Here is a 20,838-nt window from a genome sequence, read left to right on the forward strand (position 1 = left end):
CTGGCTCATGCCAGATTTCCTTGCAATTTGACGTGAACTAACACAAGGATCTCGAACCACAGTGGCAAGGGTACCATTTCCATTTCCTTCTTAGTAACTTTCCTTTGCTGGATATGTTTCTGATGCGTTAAAGATCCAATTGTTCTCCATTTATCATACACATATTTAAATGTACGACGTGTTGGGTGAGTACGCAGAGGATATCTTTCAGCGTAAAAGTCTCTAGCTCTCACTGAATTTCATTGGCATTCTCCTTAAATGAGAAGCATATCGTTCTTTGAAGGAATGCATCATTCACATTCGCTTGATTCGACGATACTAGTCTTACCGTTCCTTTTTGGTTTTGTATTTCGAAACCGTCGAACGGTGTTTACATGCCAATGGCACGTTGGATTGAGACGCTGTATTCTATTTGCACGATATATGAGAGAGAATTCTCAGAGCATCTGCTTCGATAAGTGCCGAACTGATAAGGAATACCACTCAATCCATGACAAGAAGATTGCAGCACTGCATTGATGCCAATAGTCATCACTTCGAACACCCTCAGTAAATGGACGTTCATGACACCTTTGTGACCGGCCGCGGTGGCCATGCGGTTCTAGGCGCTCCAGTCCGGAGCCGCGCTGCTGCTACGGTCGCAGGTGCGAATCCTGCCTCGGGCATGGGTGTGTGTGATGTCCTTAGGTTAGTTAGGTTTAAGTAGTTCTAAGTTCTAGGGGACTGATGACCACAGCAGTTGAGTCCCATAGTGCTCAGAGCCATTTGAACCATTTGACACCTTTGTGACCTTCGTTGACCTTCAAAGATCTTACTGTTACACATAATTGAATTCGTCGATAGTTACTATCAGAAAATAAGTACCCAACTATAGCATCCCATTTAAAAACGCAAAGTGGATCTTCATATCTCTGATGCAACCCCACATAGCAATAAATAACTCAAGTCATATTATGGCCCCCATTGTCCCATGCAACATTTCTCCCACAAACTTTTCAGCTACTATCATACTTTCGGAGGTATTGTAGGTGGCAATAGTTAGTGAATCACCCTGTATACTTTGAAAATTTCAAAATGAAATTCAAAAGTAAAATGAAGAACATGATCAAAGTAGACTTACATTTCTAGATGTTAGGCTATCAATACTAAAAAAAATATGATTTATGTACATGTTAATGTAAAATATCAATTTTACAGGGTCTAAGCGTATGAGACCATTTCCTCAATCACATTAATAGCATTGCACAAAGCTGGAAGACGTTCAAAACATTATATCTTTTTGTACTCTGTAAAATGCTATGATTCGCGACGTAGTGAATCATTCATCATACGTACGAATTTAAAGTGAGACGATGTATAAACTACAGTGTTACTACTGCACTGACAATCCAAGAAAACAAGAAGTCTATTCGACATGGAGGTATACAAGATATGATATCACGCGTCGCTTCTTTCCTGAACAGAAAAGAGATCGAAATTGCGTTCCTGATACTGTTTTATTGATGTAAATACTGTAATTTTTGATATTTAGGACAGCTCTTGCGTGCACACGATAGAAATAAATAACAAGAAGCAATCGTAAACATTAGTCTGTTAATGTTTTGGGCTATTTAAGGTGGCGGCAAGCCCCACCCCACACCGGCTTCAAAACAACATGCAGTGTGAGGCTACAGCGGCAGCTACCTTTTTTACCTCCATGAAAAATAAAAAATCATTAACGTTCATATACGATGTGGGGGTGGAAGAATTCACAGCAGTACGGCCCAAATTCTGTGTCTGTGTGAAACGTTTATGTATATTGTCTCTGCCTATTTCACTGATCTTCCTCACCGACTCATTCAACTTCAAGGTCACATGATACTCAATATTCAGAGGAGGCCTTTGTTGACAGATGTCAATGAAATCCATTTATTGGGCAATTTTTCAGTCTGTGTCATATTTTTATGGAAATTAAATTTTTCAGTGAAACTGCTTCATTGTATCCCATATTCTGTGCTCCTTCCACATATGAAATTTCTTCTGTTCTCAGTTTAGATGTTTCTGTCCTCCCAGTTTACCATCTGTGCCTCTAACAGCCCAGTCCCTAACATATGAGCTACAAACATCATCTCGTTTATACACTCCTGGAAATGGAAAAAAGAACACATTGACACCGGTGTGTCAGACCCACCATACTTGCTCCGGACACTGCGAGAGGGCTGTACAAGCAATGATCACACGCACGGCACAGCGGACACACCAGGAACCGCGGTGTTGGCCGTCGAATGGCGCTAGCTGCGCAGCATTTGTGCACCGCCGCCGTCAGTGTCAGCCAGTTTGCCGTGGCATACGGAGCTCCATCGCAGTCTTTAACACTGGTAGCATGCCGCGGCAGCGTGGACGTGAACCGTATGTGCAGTTGACGGACTTTGAGCGAGGGCGTATAGTGGGCATGCGGGAGGCCGGGTGGACGTACCGCCGAATTGCTCAACACGTGGGGCGTGAGGTCTCCACAGTACATCGATGTTGTCGCCAGTGGTCGGCGGAAGGTGCACGTGCCCGTCGACCTGGGACCGGACAGCAGCGACGCACGGATGCACGCCAAGACCGTAGGATCCTACGCAGTGCCGTAGGGGACCGCACTGCCACTTCCCAGCAAATTAGGGACACTGTTGCTCCTGGGGTATCGGCGAGGACCATTTGCAACCGTCTCCATGAAGCTGTGCTACGGTCCCGCACACTGTTAGGCCGTCTTCCGCTCACGCCCCAACATCGTGCAGCCCGCCTCCAGTGGTGTCGCGACAGGCATGAATGGAGGGACGAATGGAGACGTGTCGTCTTCAGCGATGAGAGTCGCTTCTGCCTTGGTGCCAATGATGGTCGTATGCGTGTTTGGCGCCGTGCAGGTGAGCGCCACAATCAGGACTGCATACGACTGAGGCACACAGGGCCAACACCCGGCATCATGGTGTGGGGAGCGATCTCCTACACTGGCCGTACACCACTGGTGATCGTCGAGGGGACACTGAATAGTGCACGGTACATCCAAACCTTCATCGAACCCATCGTTCTACCATTCCTAGACCGGCAAGGGAACTTGCTGTTCCAACAGGACAATGCACGTCCGCATGTTTCCCGTACCACCCAACGTGCTCTAGAAGGTGTAAGTCAACTACCCTGGCCAGCAAGATCTCCGGATCTGTCCCCCATTGAGCATGTTTGGGACTGGATGAAGCGTCGTCTCACGCGGTCTGCACGTCCAGCACGAACGCTGGTCCAACTGAGGCGCCAGGTGGAAATGGCATGGCAAGCCGTTCCACAGGACTACATCCAGCATCTCTACGATCGTCTCCATGGGAGAATAGCAGCCTGCATTGCTGCGAAAGGTGGATATACACTGTACTAGTGCCGACATTGTGCATGCTCTGTTGCCTGTGTCTATGTGCCTGTGGTTCTGTCAGTGTGATCATGTGTTGTATCTGACCCCAGGAATGTGTCAATAAAGTTTCCCCTTCCTGGGACAATGAATTCACGGTGTTCTTATTTCAATTTCCAGGAGTGTAGTATCACATTAAGTACACTTAAAGATTATTTACTTCTAATTTCTGTGTGAAAGTGGTTGTTATGTATTTACACTGTCTTATCCAATAGGTCGCTTGTGACACCATCATAACTGTTGGTCCACAGTATCTTTCATCTGCGCTTTGTTTTGAACAGTCTGTTGTCTTGAATGCTAGTCTACTTCTGTGGACAACTCAGAGGAAGCTGACTGTTAGCCTCACTGGTAAGTCATCCAGCTGAGCAGATAGACTGCTCCCGATGGCACAGTGTGACCTGCTGCCTGTGTGTGGACAGTCTGTCAGCAGCAGCTGGCCTCTGGCCCCTCCTACACGCTGTCTGTCTGTCTGTGCAGTGTGGCAGCCGCAGCAGGCAGCAACCCCACGCCCAGCCCTCCCTTGCAGCCACACAGCGACCACAGCCGGACTCCTACTACAGCTGCACTGAACATGGCCGCCGGCAGCACTCCCCCACCTGATGACGTCGCAATCTCCCACATCCGGTGAGTTCCATCACTATACGTGCACGTTTTCCAAATGCACAGTACGACTTGTGGATTTCTTAACTCAAAGTTTAGGTCAAGAATTGATTCTTCATTTATTATATCTTGACAAATCAGTGTTTATGTCAGGAAAAGTTACACCTCTGATACTCGTAAAATTGGACCTTCCAGTAGGCATGGATCGAGTTTGTACCTCCTTCTCTGGGTTTACAGGAGGCATTATATTCAACTGAAGAAACAAATGATTCACTCGAGGCACTTATATGAGAAAAGAGTTACGAAACAAAATTCCGTGCAAAAGATAGTGAATGAATTGGTTTGCTCGATGCAGTTCGTGGATTAAATGATGGATTTCTATCTTCCTAAATGAATCCTGGTAGGAATGTGTGTAAAAAAGGTTATCAGTCCATTGCAGCGCCAAAAATATTGACTTCATGTCAATAAATAACTGAGAATGTAAGTCTGTGGCTGTGCTCAAAAAGAAACGATAGAGGAATAGTTACCATGAAAAGAGATGCAAAATAATGTGTATCCCCCAACTGACGATATGGAATGTTGTGATGTGTATGTTTAAGTATGTGAATTTGTATATTTTTATTTAAACGACTTTTGGGGACACTTTCGTATTTTCTCCGTACTGGGACTTAATGCGTATCTCTCTCTCATCACAAGCAGTGACCCTCCCGAAGAAAAACGGACTTTGCAACGCCGGTGGTAACATACAAGCAGCCACAACGAGGACTAACCTGTAGTTCCTCAAAGGGCCAGCAGCCATTTCAGTAGTTGCAGCGGCAACAATCTGTATGACTGACTGAATTGGCCCTGTAATATTAGCCAATACAGCATTTCTGAGACGTATTGCAAAAGGCTGAAAGCAAGGGGAAACAGCGAGCAGAACTTCTGTATGGTTATACGATGATGGAATATTTTTGGATAAAATATTTCGAAGGTAATAGTCTCCCATTAACGTCTCCAGACGGAAACGACTCAGGAGGATGTCATCATGAGCAACAAAACTTGTATTCCATAGGCCACGTTGACTATTATGCCGCATGGCAGACGCAGTTGTGGAATCAAAAACCGGTTTGTCCTTCAGACACAGCAAGCGAAATTGGGAGAGCGAGCAGACCACGCCATCTGTGCAATATCTTTAGTTTCCAAGAAAATATCAACCACCCGTGCTCTATGAGGTCGAGCATTATCGTCCATCAATACGAAGGCTTGGACCACACTACCTTTCAACATCCACACGTAGGTTCCAGGATGTCGTCACGATACCTAACAGCAATTAAACCTTGCTGATTCACCTGTACAATTTCATGAAGAGGTTTTTGAGTGGTCAAAAAAATCCTTGCCCACGCCATTATAGGTCCTCCTCGATATAGGTCTCTTTCCACAATGTTTGTGTAGAGAAACTGTGTTCACGTTCCCTCCAGATGCAAATTTGACGACAATCACTCTCTAGATCAAATTCGGACCCATCTGTGAAAAGAACATTGGTCAACTGTTCCACTCTAGACCTTCCCTTCTGTGAAGAAGCATCAGAGGTACACATACAGAAAGTCTCCGACTGTAAAGGTTACTCTGGCTAAGGCTTCTGTACACCGTTTGTCTCGATACAGCATGGATGATGCGAGGTCAGATGCCAGTTGCCGTGCAGTACTAAGTCGGTACCGTCGTTCCGTTACGGCCAAATAGAGGTCCTCTGTTGATATCACACTTATCGGCCGTGCCCTGATCCTGTTGATATTGATCGGGTTTGTATAAATTGTCATCGCATCCGAGAAATAACAGAACGATTCGCATTAAGTCTTTGGGCCACATCATTTTGCGACTCTCCTGCTTCGATTCTTCTTGTGGCCCTTCATCGCAGAGAGTCTGGTAGGCATCTTCTTTGTGCCATACTGCACCGTCTGTGACTGTGTACACAGCGACTGTGGATATAGGACTTCACGGCAAACACTGCCCCATTTGACTGGTGTTGTGACGTCATCGTTGTCGTGGTTGTCTATTCGGAATGCCATCTTCCGGGAAGAACACGATTGTACGGACATCTGCTGACATTTTGTACGATTATACCGTGAATTAGACACAACAGGGGGAATTAGCGGTTTGTTGCTTTAATTTTGGACAGCAGTGTATTTGAACATGTCCGACCTACTGCGAGTGTCTGTACTATGTTGCCAGTACTTTATTTACAGCTTACATTATAATTATAAGACAGTTTCGAAATCACATTTAAACAAACGTTTTCAGAGACAGCAATGCATTCTTAACATAATGAACTGGTTATACAGATTAAAACTGAAGAAATTGCAGAAAAGTCAGAAATTAAAGAGATGGAACATGAAGAAATTTAAGAAAACATAAGTTGTTGAGGGTAAAGAGAGAGAATTAGCCAAAGTTGGAATAAAACAATTGAAATGAGTAGGATAGAAGACGCATGGGTAGCTTTGTGCAACGAAATAGAGAAGCCTGCAGAAGATCATATAGCTAAAAAGACAAGGCCTGGTAGAATCCCCTGCTTAACCCTCTAACGGTAAGGTGAAGTTTCCTGACATAAACGGTAAGGTGGGGTTGGATCAGACCCCACTCTCCAAATATCGATTTTTCGGGATAAAATAAAAAAAATGAATAATGGGGAAAAGTTTTATTATCAGTTAAACATATATAATATTTGTTATAACAACAAGCTTTTTATTTTTATAGTCAATAAGTAAGAATATAAAGTACTTTGGAAAAAAATAGGAACTTGACTACAAAAAAAAATACCTTTATAGAAATATTATCTATAAAATTATTGAAAACATAGTCAAAATCAATAGATTCAGTCATTAACCAGGAACCTGAGTGCTTTAGAAATTCTAAAGATAGGAAATGTAGAAAATAATTATAGTGTCAGCAGTTTCGAAATATAAAATTCTCAATAATAAATGTCTTTGTATACATAATGTAATAGGAACAAATAATAAATGTATAATGTTATCCTGGAAACGATTACATACAGCCCTGAAAATACATATTTGGCACAATTTATCACATCTCAGTTTCTTTACAGCCAGGGCATATAATAACTTTATGCTCCCCACATATAGAACGATTAAACTTACTACAAAAAGCATTCCCCTTCCTATCTTTTGATCTGTCACAAAAATCACATCTTTTCTTTAGTGGCTGTGCTTGGGTAGGCTTGTCTAATTCGATTGGTTCTTTTTCTAAAAGTTTTCCAATAGACGAACGAGATGTGTGTTATTCAACCTCTTTTCCATAGGAGGTTTTGTCAAAGAGAGCGCAAGATTTTTGAGAAATGATATTCTCGCGTCATTTGTTGCTCCATATTGTCTCTATGTCTTTACCTAGCTCAAAATTTCTCTCAGCATACACAACTGACTCAGAATTATCAAACTCGACTGCTCCTGCCGCACAATGAAATACATCATCCTCGTTATCAGTATTAGATAACACATCATCGTCGGTTTCTGAACAGTTTTCTGCATCGATATTGTCGCCATCCTCTGACTCAGTCTCTTATCGGAGAAACTCGTTGTATATCTCCTCAGAAGTTCTAAGGAGTTGATGCAACATTTTAGTAAGATACTAGAAGAGAAAACAAAACTTAGATGTAATATAAACATCAATATGGGGTTGAATCCTCCACACAAAAGAAACTGATAAGTGTGACGTAAACAGAAAGGTGGGGTCGGATCCAACCCGAGCACCGGTAATGTAGCTTTCGGATAGAGAGAGTAGCTGCAGAGGTCACTCACCAGACTGACGTGGCCTCCTCGGCGTTCTCGGGACGACTGGCTGGTAGGGTAGCTGGAACCACAGCGCTCTCAGAAAAGGGAGTGGGGAGTTATAAACAAAACAGACTCGCTGACTCGCTGGGGTCGGATCCAACCACAACCTTACCGTTAGAGGGTTAACATAGGAGATATTGAATTTAGATCATGAAAGAAGAAAATTAAAAATGCAAAAAATGAAGCAGGTGAAAGGGAACACAATGTGTAAAAAATGAGATTGATAGAAATCATAAAATGCCTAAGCAGGTGGGTCTTCCTATGCAAGGCTGTAGAAGCATGCATAACTGGAGGAAAGTCAGGTATCGCCTATAGGAGAGTTAAAGAGACATCTGGAGAAAAGAGAAGCAGCTGTATAAGTGTCAGGACGTCCAGATAGCTAGCCAATTCTGAAAGGAATAAATAGTCCATATAAGAGAGTCGGGCTTGAGGACAGTGTTATAGACAAAGCAGGCGAGAAGAATTGCCAGAGTTCTGAAAGACCTAACTCAAAACAAGACTCCCAGTGTAGACGACATTTCCTCAGAAGTATTGAGATCCTGGTGAGAACCAGCCATGACAAAATAAGATAAGATGAACATTAACAAAAGTACGAGAAGTGTAATGGAATGTAGCTGAATTAAATAAGGCAATCTTGAGGGACTTGGCTTAAGAAATGTGACTCTAAGAGTAGTAAACGAGGTTTGCAATTTGGGGGGAAAAATAAATGATGACGGCCTAAGTATGGAGACTATTAAATGGAGAATGTTAGTAACATGAAAAACGTTTATGACAAGGAGGAATATAGACTTAAGTGTTATGATAGTTTTTTCTCAATGCATTTATTGGACAGAATTGACGCTTCTCAAATGTTCTGCTACAGTAGAAGGCTGAAGGTTAGATGAGTGACTAATAAGGAGACACTGAATCAACATGGGGAAAAAAGAAACGACTAAAACAAGCGATCGACTGACAAGGCACATCCTGAGGCACCCAGGAATTGTCAGTTCCCCACTGAAGGAAATGTGGGTGTAAAAATTGCAGCTGTGGACCTGAATGCAGTAAGCAGATTGAAATGGGTGTAGTTTGCAGTAGTTATGGCAGATAGGCAGAGATGAAGGCCTAGCACAGGACCGCTCGCAGGGATATCTGCAATAAACCAGTTTTAAGACTGAAACCTACAACAGCAAACGTCACAAGACGTCGTCTTCGCCATTAGGTTACCTCACCACACGTTCAGGCATAGATCGAACTTCCACTGTGATTTGTATTTGCACCTTGGTTTTCCAAGCACTAGAATGAGGAGTTTTCCTATTGGGTGTATGAGAACAGCACCAGTGGGGAATAAGAGTCATTGAGGGAAATTCTGATGATAGTTTTGTAAATTATACGTCGAAACATCGGCCTCAGTACAAGTTGAAGTCAGATCTGTCTGCGTGCTCATCTGGCGTAACAGCTAAGGCGGCTGCTCGTGATAATCAGGAAGTCTGATCAGTCGTGTTGCTGGCGTGGTTGAGTGGAGACACCGAGACAAGTCTCATGTTGTAAACAACCGTCTGCAGCTGAGGGAGTTTTGCAAGTATCCTGAGTACAGTTTCTGCGAAAACCCATCCTAAAATTCACTTTCCCTTTTGGAAATCAATGACCGCTGGTAGCGGACGACCATAGTTGGCTTCATGAAAAAATTTGCTATCTGACTGTAAACCCATAGGCACACACTATTGTGTCACAAACCAGAAATGTGTTAGGGACAAATGCAAAATTTTATCAAAGTCCAAAGCCAACCAAGCCAGGCCAACGCTCCATGTCACAGTCAAAACGACAACCAGGCAGAAAGGCGACATTGTGGAAAGCAGAACAAGCCCAAAAGGTGTTGGCTCACCTCGCGCAAGTGTGTGGCCGGAATCGTAACATCAGAAACGTCACTCCAGCGAGGAGGAGACGTCATGTCATTCTGACAGCACAGATCGATTGCGCAAGAGGGAGTAAAAGTTTCGCGATAACTCCTATCGGCTTGCTGATATAGCGACAGGCAACAAGCTCGACACCTGAAAGCCATTCTTGCGAGATAAAAAAATGGCTCTGAGCACTATGAGACTTCACATCTGTGGTCATCAGTCCCCTAGAACTTAGAACTACTTAAACCTAACTAACCTAAGGACATCACACACAACCATGCCCGAGGCAGGATTCGAACCTGCGACCGTAGCAGTCGCGCGGTTCCGGACTGAGCGCCTAGAACCGCTAGACCACCGCGGCCGGCTCTTGCGAGATAGAGGGGTGGTGAGGACCGCTGTTGAGTCCAGAAAAGTAGGCCACATTCGGTCATCGCTGGCCAGGTATAACGTCATTGGCTCGGACAAGTAGTAATAAATACGAGGGCTGTCCAGAAAGTAAGTTACGATTGATCGCGAAATGAAAATCACAGTGAAAATCAGAAATGTTTCATTTGTAACAGCTACACCTTTCAGCTACTTCTCTACGTAGTCGCCGTTTTGACTCAGACGTTCGTCGTAGCGTTGTACCAACTTTCCAATACCCTCATCATAGAAGGCAGCCGCCAGTGCTTTCCGCCAATTCTCTACTCTGGCCTAAAGCTCGTTGTCTGTGCCAAAATGTTGTCTTCATAGCCAGCGGTTCGTTTGAGCAGAGATGAAACTCAGTGGGAGACAATTACGGGCTGTATTGTGGGTAACCAAACATTTCCAATTGAAATGAGGCTGAGAATTGTCTTGAAGAAGAAACCGCACGACAGTTATGTAATGTTGGTTGCATAGCTTCAGGGGAAAATAATCACCAGGCCCTCGTACTTGGTGGGAGACACTATTTTCTATAACATCTTTACGCGCTCACTAAGAGCTCAGGAATGAAAAGAGCAACATAATTTTACCTAGAGTCATGCTAGAGACACTGCCCAACACATATTTGCAAAGCTTTATCGGATTTTCATAGTCGTTTCCATTTCGCGACCGATCGTAACTTACTTTCTGGACAGCCCTCGTACTCAGGCTCCCAAGTCTTGGCTGCAGTACATCAGCTACGTGGCCAAGCCTGTGATGCGCTGCTACCCTTTGCCAAGATGACTAACGGCTTCCAGACTGGTACCTGTCTGGCCTGCTGTACTCGCGACCACTGATGAGACTAGCTGGAGACCTCTCACAGAGGTCACGTGAGCCGGACGCCGCAGTGAGAGTTCTGGAGCGGTGCCGCCGACAAGGGGCTGTACACTTTAATGGAATATGTTGTTTGGCAATGTAGCTCACGTAAAGATCTCAGCAGAATACAGTAAGGTATTACTCCATAATGCAGAAGCCTCTCTAACTATTCAAGGGAACACATGGAAGTAAAACAAGTACTTTAACGATGATAGTTGTGTAAGAAAGGTTTCAATGGACTAAAGAAAACGTATCAGCCGTTGAAAAGTGACTCAAGTATTTCTAGATTTGACTATCATTGGAGGTTCAGCCATGTACGTGCATGGCCTGCGAATCCAGTTTGCTTGTAAGCGTGTCATGTAGCATAAGTAGACAACACCGGTTCACTCACTGTTATATAATTGTGTAGGAGTAAGATACAGAGGTTATATAAGGAACAGGACCCTGACACAGATTTGCCATATTTCGGACATACAAATAACGTAGGTCAATAAACACTAGAACAGGTGCATACTAAAAACCAATTAGAAGAAAGTTACGGGGAAAGCATTGAAGAGACAGAACACAATGTGGATCACTACGTAGAAAAACCAGAAGATGACACAGTAAAATGCATACCCCAAACACAATCAGTAATGTCAAACAGAATACACACGATGCCCAGAAAAAACTTTTAAATTGTGTAGCATATTGGGTTTAACGTCACGTAGTCCTCAATATCATTCATCATGTAGCACAAGTAAATAGAAATTAGTAAATTGTCACTAGAGAATGGGACAGAAAAAATTTAGGAAACAAGTTAGAGGACTGTTATCAGAAACAAGACATGGGAACAGAAAAACCATACAGCACAGAAAACACCACTATGAACAAATATATGGGAAGAAAGCACAACATGCAATCAAAAAACGAAAAAAATGATAAGGGAAGAAGCAGAGGAGGAAATAGAAGTGTTAGAGAAGAGAATAAAATTATCTAAGACAGAGCTTGCAAAATCAAGTGAAAATGTATTGGCAAAGACAAAAAGAAAATCTGGGTGGAGAGCAGAATGTGTATTGAGAAAGAGTATGTAGGCACGGTATTAATAAGAATTTTGCAGGTGAACAAAGTGAAGATTTCGCTCTTTGAACGGTAGTAGACGGTGATGAGGTTGAATGAAACACCTTACATAAAAAAACACAGGACATGGAAGATCACAAAGAATTATTTTAAACAGATAGCTACACAGCAGATCTTGATATACAAGGTTCGCACGTAAAGTGACAAGCCACATTTTTTTCCTGAGCCGACAACCATGTTAGGTGTGGATCCACTGTACTTTTTCTACGTGAGCGCGTTTCCTCCAAGAGATAGCTCAGCTGCAGCAACGTTTCAAAATGACGTCTGTAAGTAGTCTACGTTACAAGAAGCATGCCGTTATTGATTTTCTTATTGCGGAGAAAAGCGCTATGGGGTTTATCTGCAAATGTTTGTGTGAAGTCTGTGGAGCACCTAGAATTGACAGGACTACAATTGGTCTCTACGCACAGAAACTGACGCATCAGAAGGCGGTTGGACGGAGCTTCATGATTTGATTATTTTCAGCAGGCAGGGAGGCCATCCTTGGCCGTCCCGCGTGAGTGTTACACAGTGCAGACATCATCGCGAGGATTGAAGCAATTACGATTCGGCAGTTGGCGCTGCTGCCGTGAACTGCGCAGCAGAAGTTTTGATTCAACATGACAACGCACGGCCTCACACAAGTTTGAAAACATCTGAACACATCACGAAACAGGGTTGAACAGTGCTACCCCATCCACCCTAGCCTTGATTAAGCTTTCTCAGAATACCACATGTTTCGGCTTTTAAAGGATAGCATGTATTGAAAACTTGTTTTGGTCAACAAGTAAGTGACTCGCGCTGTGAAGAAATGGGTTTGTGACTAAAACGAGAACTACTGCCAGCGGAGCATACACGCTCTTATGCCTCGATGGAGGAAGGCCATAAAATGGAAGGACATTACGTGGTGTGTACATAAAAAGTAACTCTTTTACATGTATAATTTTCTTTGAGCGGAATAAGTAACTGTTGTAGAAAAAAAGTGAGACGTTACTTTCCGGGTGACCCTTATAATTTTGTTACAAGAAGTATTGATCGGTGAGAACCAAACAATTACGACAGTCTGTAATGCACCGTGAGAAAAGTGAACTTCTTCCTTTGTACATGAAACTGATTTATCGTGTAGATGAAATTTAGCGGATTCTTTTTAGTTCTCATGTGGATCACGTCACACTTTTCACGAGTTAGAGTCAATCTATATTTTTTTCGTGCCTTACAGATATCTTGACTAAATCATTTTGCTAGTAATTTTGATCAGCTGATAACTTTATATGACGGTAAATGGCAGCATCATCTGGTAACAGTCTAAGAGGGCTACTCAGATTGTCTCCTAAATCTTTCATGTAACCAGGAACAACAGAGGCCTTATAACACTTCCTTAGGGGAACGCCATATGTTATAATTGTTTTACTCGATGACTTTCCGGCGGTTATTACAAACTGTGTACTATCTGAACGGTAGTCACGAATCCAGTCACACAACTGAGACGATACTCCAAAGGCACACAATTTAATTAGAAGTCGCTTGTGAGAAACGGTGTCAAAAGCCTTCTGGAAATCTGAAAGTATGGGATCAATTTGATGTCCAATGTCGATAGCACTCATTACTTCGTGAGAATAAAGACCTAGTTGTGTATCACAAGAACGATATATTCTAAACCTGTATTGGCTATTTGTCAATACAACATTTTCTTCGAGGCGATTCATAATCTTGGAGCACAGTATATGTTCTAAAATCCTACTACAAATCGACGTTAGTGACATGCGTTTGTAATTCAGCAGATTATTCGTATTCGTCTCATTCGCTAGGGACTGGACACGAACTTTGGTGCCACAAACAACCTTTACATCCGACCAGAATTTCCTTGGGTTTTATGAAATATCATTTGACAATATGCTGCTATGGTAGTCATTGAAAGCATAACGCATTGCTCTCTTGACAGAAAAGCGTGTTTCATTCAGCATCTCCCTGTCTATAGCCCTACTCTTTGTTTTACACCTATTATGCGGTAATCTCTGTTTCCTTAGAAGTTTCTTTACAGTGACTGTATACAATGGCGGGTCCCTCCCATTATGAACTGTTCTATTAAGTAAATATCTGTCCAGTTTATCGTCAACTATTACTTTGAGCTTGTGCTATTGTTCCTCTACATGCTCCTGCCATGTGCTAAAAGTTTAAAGTTTCTCATTGAGATATGGCACTCCTCGTTTTTTATCTAGTTTACTGAACATACATATATATTTCTGTCTGTTTTAGATATCCTTCGTACTATGGTAATCTTTGTTGCCACAACTGCATCGTGGTCACTGATATCAGTTTTGATGTGGACATTCTCAAATAAGTCAGGTCTATTTGTTGCCATTAGATCTAATATATTTGCATCATGACTGGTGTTCCCAAGTATCTGCACTACGTAGTTTTCAGAAAAGGCATTTGGTAATATTTCGCAGGATGTCTTATCATGCCCACTACTAACAAAACTGTAATTTCCCCAATTAATTGTTTGATGATTTAAGTCTCCGCCAATTATTACAGTATGATTGGCAAAGTGAACTGAGGTTTTATCTAAGGTTTTCTGTTACATGAGGAGATGAATCTGGTACGCAATAGAAGGATCCAATTATCATTTAGCGCCCACCCCTGGTACTTAGTCTTGCCCAAAGAATCTCACATCCACATTCAATTTCTATCTCGGTGTATCTGCATTTCTTGTCTACTTCAACAAATACTCCATTTCCCATTAGCCTATCTTTTCGATATACAATTAAATTTTCCTGAAAAATCTCACTGGTATCAATTTCAAGTTTCAATCAGCTTTCTGTACCTAGTATTATAAGAGCTTATGTGTTTTTCAGGAGCGCTTCAAACTCCGCACTTTGTTGTGAATGCTTCGGCAGTTAACCATTAGGCATTAGGATGTCGCTACTCTCACCTACAAAGACATTTCTTTCGATATTACGCTGACACTTCTGGATTCCCTACAGTTGTCGTTATCTGGATCGGATGCAGAATAGCTACTCTAAAAAATAAAAAAAATAAAAAAAACCTTGCGTGCACCCTACACACAGCCAGCTACGAGTAGCAGCTTCTGATGTGTACTGCATAACTGACCCAATTAGAGAAACCCTACAATTCTCAACCCTATGGCGAAAGTCCAGGAAGTCACATCTTAGCTTGTCACAGAACTTTCGAAGTCTCTGGTTCAGTCCTTCACTCTACTCAGAACCGAAGGGCCACCATCTGTTCTGGGGACAATGCTGCATTTTGTGAACTTCATCAAAAGTCAGTGCTCAAGACTGTACTTCTCAACCTTCTCTGCCAGTCGCTGGAATGACCGAAATATGTCCTCAGAGCCCAGTACCATTGTAACTGCCCCCCTCCCCCCCCCCTGTCAGCACCACCCTCCCTACAGACTTGCTGCTTCCCCTATCCCTACAAACATAACTGAGGTGAACTCAGTATAACTTTTCAGACTGTCCCCTACGGCTCTTCCCATATCCCCTCCTCAACGCAGAGCTACCAGTAGTGCATAGAATCAAATAGCTGGTAACGCTGCAATATTTTAGAGTGAATCATTCTTGTTAATAAAGACCATGTATATGAGTGGTATCAGAAGAAAATTTAAGAGTAAACGCAGATAAACTTTTAACCTGACAGTTTTCATTTTCATGCATATGATTATTCTTCAGGTCCACAAATTGGCGATCATATCAACTGGCATCAAAATCAGGAGTGCAGCTCGCCAACCTGCCTCTCGTATCACAGCTCACTGCGTGAAGGAGGAGACTGTCTTCAGCACACACCTCAAACACACCACTACAGATGTGATATAAATAAATTTTTCTGGGGACATTTGAGTCTCATCTCTATCTACGATAATGCTGGAAGCTGAAGAAATGAATTAAAAATTATGCCATGTCCAACACTTGAACCTAGGTCTCCTTGAAAGGTAGGTCTGCAAGCCATTACACCACCACAGCATTATGGTTACCACCACTGCACAGACTACACTAGCCCAGTGCTTTCCATAAAATTTTCATATCTCATCTTCAGCTTATTTTCGCCTACTAAGATCGTCACTATTGCAGAGGCTCTCTTGTACTGGAATAACGCTTCATGTTTGACGTAATGGGGAAATCCCATCTGCACCTCAGGACATGACACAAATTTTAATTCATTTCTTCAACTTTCATCATTATCATAGATAAAGATGTCTCGAGGAAACTTTAATTATGTCAGATCTATAGATCACTTAAGCATGAGGTACAGGCAGGATTTCCCCGTTGCATCCAATGCTAGGGTGCTACTCCTGTACCAGCGTTGGCAATAGCAACGATCTAAAAAAGTGAAAAAAGATGAAGATGTGAATTGATTAGGGAGGGCATTAGACTACGGTAGTCAGTGAAGCTGAGTTAGCCGCAATGCTGTAATGGCTGGCACGCCTGCTTGGTAAGAAATGTGACCTTGGTTCAAGTACCGGCCGTGGCACAAATTTTAATTTATTTCTTCAGCTTCCATCAATACTGCTACAGATTGACACCACTGCTGCCTCCAGTAATCACAAACATGCAAACCAGAATCTCCTCCCTCTGAAGGTGATTCATGTAGCTGCTTCAACAAATGATTCCAAAGTCCAGCCAAAAACTCAGAGGCACAGATGTTTGCCCATGGTTGCCATAACAGAATATAAATTTCCAGTATATGGTGCATCCAGAACATTTATAGGACTGAAGCAGGGGGTTCTTGCACTGGAAGTGGTAATGATGCAACCAGTTCTTTATATTAACAGAATATAGACTCCTAGTATCTGAGTCATGCCAACGGCCTTGCCACAGTGGTAACATCGGTTCCCATCAGATCACCGAAGTTAAGTGCTGTCGGGCTGGGATAGCACTTGGATCAGTGACCATCCAGTCTGCCGAGCGCTGTTGGCAGGTGGGGTGCACTCAGCCCTTGTGAGTCAAACTGAGGAGCTACTTGATTGAGAAGTAGCAGCTCTGGTCTCATAAACTGACGTACGTCTGGGAGAGCGGTGTGCTGACCACATGCCCTCCATATCTGCATCCAGTGATACCTGTGGGTGAGGATGACAGGGTGGCCGGTCGGTACCATTGGGCCTTCCAAGTCCTGTTCGGACAGAGTTTAATATCTGAGTCATCCAGAACATTTGTAGGACTGAAGCAGGGGATTCTTGTAATGGAAGTAATGATGGAGCATCCCAATTGTAGTTAGAGTGCATGGTAGGCTAAATGTCTTACAACGACACTGATCCCAATCAGTATGCATCTGGTTACCATTACAACAGCGGTATGGATAGAGAAATGGCTCTGCATGAACCATTATATTTGCTTGATCCAACAAATCATGGTTTGACACATATTTGCAGGATTTCTTTAGAATCTGTAGGCATTAATTTGATATCTGTTAGTGCTCAGTGTGCTTTAAAACTAAGTAGTACTATCGGTAATATTCCATGTCAGACTGCGGTTCCGTGGGAACCGATGCACACACCAGAGGCAGACAATGACATATTGCTTCCACCAGGACCACGCTTAGGAAAGAATCGAGAGAGCGAATGCGACTTCCTAGTTGTTGCCCACTGTACAGTCGCTCAGAATTCACATTTCCTGTCTCACCATTCGATTGAAAAGATGAAGAAGTGTTTCACAGTACAGTCAGAATGCTAATATCCACTTGGTTGTAACAACTGTATGATTTTTCAGCTGAAATATTGAAATTTGTATATCTTTGTGCACATATGTACAGAGAAGGTAGTTGTGTATTTGATTGATTACTGAATATTGGATTTATCAGCTGTAATATCTCACATGACAGAGGTGTAGAATAAATTGTCTTAACTTAGTTAGAATTGGCTGTATGCTGGTCCTGAGCACAGGGGGTGTAGGTTCTTTTCTATTACACTCACTGTGGTGAGACCCTTACCTGTAAATGATTGGCAAGTTTTTATTGCATACATCAGGTCTAAGGTCGGCATTGTGTTCAGGAAGCCAAGATTCATTTGAAGCAGTATTTAGAATAATAGGCTATACAACTGCAAGAAACAATGTTTTAGTCTCATAAGCTGTAAGTTTTGCTGTAGTCTGAAGACAGATCATAGTCACAAGAATTTAGGTGAAAGTCTGTGTGTGTGTCTGTGTGTGTGTGTGTAATGCAGTGTAATGTTTGTGTTACATTTTGACGATGATGATGGTTATGATAATGATGAGAGAAGGGAGAGGGTGAAACCTTGTGCCAGCACATGGCTTCCTCCTCACCAAATGCACGAAGGCAGCTGCTAAACTTAACGCCCCCTCTGACAGATGGATCACTATTAACAGTGTCACATGCCCGCACTTCATTTTCTGTGGTTTGGTATTTAAACCAGGACATTGGCGAAAAGTCTGGTAATCAGGAACTTTACACCACAACCTGTCCCCCCTTGCTGGCCAAATACTGGCAGTGAAAATGTGAATAGGTCAACAAGCATTTTTGTGGGTAGGAGGGGGGGGGGGAGTAATGGAGTCAACTTACTGTCATTGCTACATCTCAAATATCACAACCAAATGGCTCCCCAGTAAGCAGTAGCTTTCTCTGATGACGAAGTTGTGTCAAGAAATTTGCAAATATCTGAACGGAAATCTTTTGCTGCCATAATAAATATCTTGCGATGTGGTTAGTTTTGTGTGCCATGTTTGCAAGAGTAGGAAGGGATTCCTTCACACAGAAGATCGGAATTACCTACATGAAGCATCTCTTTCAGTGGAGGGCAACCACAGCTTAACAGCAGCGTTGTGAAGTCAAAGGAACTCAGTGTCAGGCATCGATGTTTCACAATTTGGCAGCTGAATTTCTTGAGGAATGGAATGTAGGAAATTTTGATGGTAAGCGGATGAAGACTTCCAGAATACGATACTGCTGTGCATCTGTACCTTAATATACAGCGATTTTCGCAGTGTTTTGTATCAGAGAAGTAAGAATGCTGTAGGTTTACCATTTGTTACTGGAGAGATATATTTTTGGAACACGACATAGTTTTGCCATAAATATACGTGTGGAGAAAATTGTGTGAATTTCTCTGTTTCACGCAGGAGCCTCACTGGAGAGGAGAAGAACCGGAGGCTGATTCAAGCGGCTCAGGAGGGTGCATCCAGTCAGCTGCGTTCACTGCTGGTGGCGGGGGCGGACGTGGGGGCGAGGGATGGGGACATGATGACCGCCCTACACTGGGCAGCACTTGGGGGATACGAGGAGGCAGTCGCGTGTCTGCTGCAGGCCGGTGCAGAGGTCGATGCCAGGAACAACACGCAGGGCACACCTCTGCACTTTGCAGCGTTCTTCGACCACGCACCTGTGGTGCGGCAACTGGCGGCGTTCTGCGCTGACCCGAACGCCAGGAGTAATCACGGGGTGACCCCACTACATTTGGTGGCATTCAATGGCCACGTAGAGGCGGCGGCGGCACTCCTGGAGGCGGGGGCCGACAGATGGGCCACGACTAGTGATGGGGAGACGCCGCTGGACGCCGCCAGGCAGAATAACCACCGTCAGCTGATAGACATGCTAAGGTGGAGCTAGCAGTCCGACAAACACCTCTAGAGCGAAATAAAAGTGTTTCACTACACGACTTCTCATTGCTTTTATAATAAAGAATACAAGAAAGTTAATTCTGCTTATTCTGTGTGCCCATACCCATGCAGTATAACAACTCAATTAACATTGTGAGATGTGACTCATTATTAGAGAACTACAGCTTAGCTAATCCTGACAGGGTAAACCATGTTATGGAATTCCAGTCGTGAGCATAGATTGACTAGTTTGGTACTTTCTGGAGTGAGAACATTCCGCATCTTTTCAGATATGTAATGTAAAAAATTTGGACAATGAACGATGCATAAAGGCTCTTGTAAATGAATCATGTGTACTGGCCTTGCATAAATTATTTAATGGCAAAGGCAGGAACTGTTAATCTATAGAATAGGTACAACATTGAAACTTCTTTATTTAAATGAGTGTGTCTGTACTTAAATTGCTGAATGACTGAGAAGATGAAACTTCTACGTTATTTGATCTGAAACAGCTGAGTAAAACTGAACGTACTGAGCCTACTTTCTCTTTACTTTTTCTTATCATGTCAACACTGACACACAATATTCTAGCACAACACAATCTGACTCCTCAAAAAACTTACAACCTTTCTTCAAATAAAAAGCATGGCCCTGACTAAAAAGAAATCTTAACAATAACCTATACATTTCATTAAGCACTTACCTCAGAAAAATCTTCATTACGCAAACTACTGCAATACAGCGAGAGTCAATACTGCCAGCTAAATAAAAGATTCTAACTACTAAAGTCAATAACTACTAATAGGCATGTGGTTAGCAAAGGAAAGATTTTACAGTGAGATTTTCATTCTGCAACAGAATGTGCGCTGATATGAAACTTCCTGGCAGATTAAAACTGTGTGCCGAACCGAGACTCGAACTCGGGACCTTTCCCTTTCGCCGGCAAGTGCTCTACCATCTGAGCTACCCAAGCACGACTCACGCCCCGTCCTAACAGCTTCACTTCTGCCAGTACCTCGTCTTCTACCTTCCAAACTTTACAGAAGCACTCCTGCGAACCTTGCAGAACTAGCACTCCTGAAAGAAAGGATGTTGCGGAGTCATGGCTTAGCAACAGCCTGGGGGATGTTTCCAGAGTGAGATTTTCATTCTGCAGGAGAATGTGCGCTGATATGAAACTTCCTGGCAGATTAAAACTGTGT

General features: G+C 43.0%; 1 protein-coding gene across 1 annotated transcript in view; it reads left to right on the top strand.

The window, feature by feature from the left end:
• The window catches only part of LOC126203534 (ankyrin repeat domain-containing protein 6-like), a 36,418-nt gene extending 16,697 nt beyond the window's left edge, over window positions 1-19,721 (top strand). The window contains exon 3 of the mRNA XM_049937859.1: window positions 19,160-19,721. Coding sequence (XP_049793816.1) covers window positions 19,160-19,646 — 487 coding nt within the window. The 3' untranslated portion in view covers window positions 19,647-19,721. The remainder of the gene's footprint in view (window positions 1-19,159) is intronic.
• Window positions 19,722-20,838: the final 1,117 nt, after the last annotated feature.

This window comes from Schistocerca nitens, chromosome 9 (assembly GCF_023898315.1).
Source record: "Schistocerca nitens isolate TAMUIC-IGC-003100 chromosome 9, iqSchNite1.1, whole genome shotgun sequence".
Taxonomy (NCBI): domain Eukaryota; kingdom Metazoa; phylum Arthropoda; class Insecta; order Orthoptera; family Acrididae; genus Schistocerca; species Schistocerca nitens.